Source organism: Clupea harengus, chromosome 3, assembly GCF_900700415.2.
Source record: "Clupea harengus chromosome 3, Ch_v2.0.2, whole genome shotgun sequence".
NCBI lineage: Eukaryota > Metazoa > Chordata > Actinopteri > Clupeiformes > Clupeidae > Clupea > Clupea harengus.
This window is the reverse complement of record NC_045154.1, coordinates 13,002,543-13,005,042: the sequence shown is the minus strand read 5'-3', so window position 1 is coordinate 13,005,042 and position 2,500 is coordinate 13,002,543. Positions and strand designations below refer to the sequence as shown.

The 2,500-nt window shown below is 48.1% G+C and overlaps 1 protein-coding gene across 1 annotated transcript in view; it reads left to right on the top strand.

Annotated features, from left to right (window-relative positions):
- Positions 1-1,066: 1,066 nt before the first annotated feature.
- The window catches only part of LOC105912813 (relaxin-3 receptor 1-like), a 3,073-nt gene continuing 1,639 nt past the window's right edge, over positions 1,067-2,500 (top strand). Inside the window, exon 1 of the mRNA XM_012841814.3 lies at positions 1,067-2,500. This exon is cut by the window's right edge and continues 1,639 nt beyond it. Within this exon, the coding sequence (XP_012697268.2) occupies positions 1,315-2,500 (1,186 nt within the window). The 5' untranslated portion in view covers positions 1,067-1,314.

The following is a 2,500-nucleotide window of genomic DNA, read 5'->3' as shown; positions in this document are numbered from 1 at the left end:
ATTAAACAGTACGTCCTTCCTGTTTACCAAAGTCCAACTTAAGAGGACTTCGACCGTCACTTTGGCACCAAGCAAATACTTGTCTTGTGTGAACAGTGAATCCATCAGTAGGCTGTGAGCATGGGCCATGGCCGCCCCTCACACACACACACACACACACACACACACACACACACACACACTCACACACACACACTCTCACACACACACACACACACACACACACACACACATACACACACTCTCACACACACACACACACACACACACACACACACACACACACACACACACACACACACACACAACAGTGAATCCATCAGTAGGCTATGATCATGGGCCATGGCTGCCCCTCACACACACACACACACACACACTCTCTCACACACACACAACAGTGATTCCATCAGTAGGCTATGAGCATGGGCCATGGCTGCCCCTCACACACACACACACACACACACACACACGCACACACACACACACAACAGTGATTCCATCAGTAGGCTATGAGCATGGGCCATGGCTGCCCCTCACACACACACACACACACACACACACACACACACACACACTCACACACACATTCTCACAGACACACACACACACTCTCACACACACACAACAGTGATTCCATCAGTAGGCACTGAAGTTAATTAGTAAATAGCCCATAGAGCAAGGTAATTACGAGACAGTTTAGTTGGATGTTGTGTGAAATTATAGTTTAATAATTGACTAAATTATTAATAGTTAATAATAACAATAATTATAGTTTAATATAACACAAGGACTCGGCTGAATAAAGGCCAGAAGGTGAGAGTGCACATCTCACACCTCACACACACACCTCACACCTCATATCTCACACACACACACACACAAACATAGAAGAGCATCATTAAAAGACGAGCAAAATCCAACTATGTCAGTACACGCTAACAGAGAACTAAAAATCAGTTACGGTTTTACATCGTGGCAAATACAAATAATCCATGAACTGCAGAAGAACAAGTATTTGAAAAATGAAGTGAAATAATAATGTCCGATGCTTTCCCACCTTCTGTGACTGAGAACATCGTTGGCCAATCAGGCAGGTGCGGAGCCACGCGCTCCTCCTCGCGAGTATAATGCAGCCCGCTGAGAGGCAGTCCACGCGCTCCTCCTCGCGAGTATAATTCAACCCGCTGAGAGGCAGTCCTGCAACAGAGCAGATGAACATGACCCAGGACAGTTTGGAGCGGAGTCCAAGACTTTTTAAAGTACACACCGTGCCATCGTAGGTCTCCCTGAACAAGTATTTACTTGAGAAATGCAATGGGTGACATGCCGTCCGTTTACAGTGTGGTGCTCGTGAAAGCGCCTGGATTTGATTTCTTGTCCGAGAGAATGGGGGAATCTTTAAACCGCAGCGGAATCCCCTCCAACCACTCGGGCTCGGACCCGGGCAGGTTCGATGAGGGTTTTGATATGACGGCGGACGGGAGTCCAGCTCTGAGGATCATGATCTCGATTATCTACTCCGTGGTGTGCGCTGTCGGCTTGGTGGGGAATTTATTGGTCTTTTTCCTGATGAGGGTTCGGCATGGGAGGAAAAGGTCAACGATCAATTTCTTCATCCTGAACCTGGCTGCGACAGACTTCCAGTTTGTTTTAACGTTACCCTTCTGGGCCGTGGATACCGTTCTGGACTTCAGTTGGCCCTTTGGAAACGCCATGTGTAAGATTATTCTGTCGGTGACCGTCCTGAACATGTACGCCAGCGTGTTCTTTCTCACGGCCATGAGTGTGACCCGCTACTGGTCGGTCGCCTCCGCGCTGAAAGACCGCACGCGTTACACGCGCTGTTCGGTGAAGTGGGTGAGCGCGCTTCTCTGGGTGTCTGCCACCGTTGCCACGGCACCCACCGCTATATTCTCCACGGTTACAAACCTCGCCGGGGAAAAGCTATGTATCCTCAAATTTCCCGATGGTCAGCCCTGGCTTGCTCTATATCATCTCCAGAAAATCCTTGTAGCTTTTGTATTCCCCATGCTTATAGTCACTATTTGCTATGTGCTCCTTCTGCGTTTCGTCCGCTTGCGAAGCATGAATAACAACAATCACCCTAAGCGGAGGTCCAGAGTCACCAAATCTGTCACCATCGTAGTGCTCTCGTTCTTTCTCTGTTGGATGCCCAATCACGCTATAACTCTCTGGGGCGTGTTGGTTAAATTCAACCTGGTTCACTGGGATAACGCCTTCTATATGGTGCATACATATATATTTCCTGTGACGGTTTGCCTTGCACATGCAAATAGTTGTTTAAACCCAGTTTTATATTGTCTCATGAGAAGAGAGTTTCGGAAAATGCTGAAGGATTTGTTCTGGAGGATATCATCGTCCCCTACGTTGTCGAATAGCTGTCACATTCGCCCGTTTTCTGGCACACTGAATGCCGATAACGACATTACTCAAGCGAGTATCCCGCTGCACGTCATTGAAACCGAGGAGTGTGGCTTGT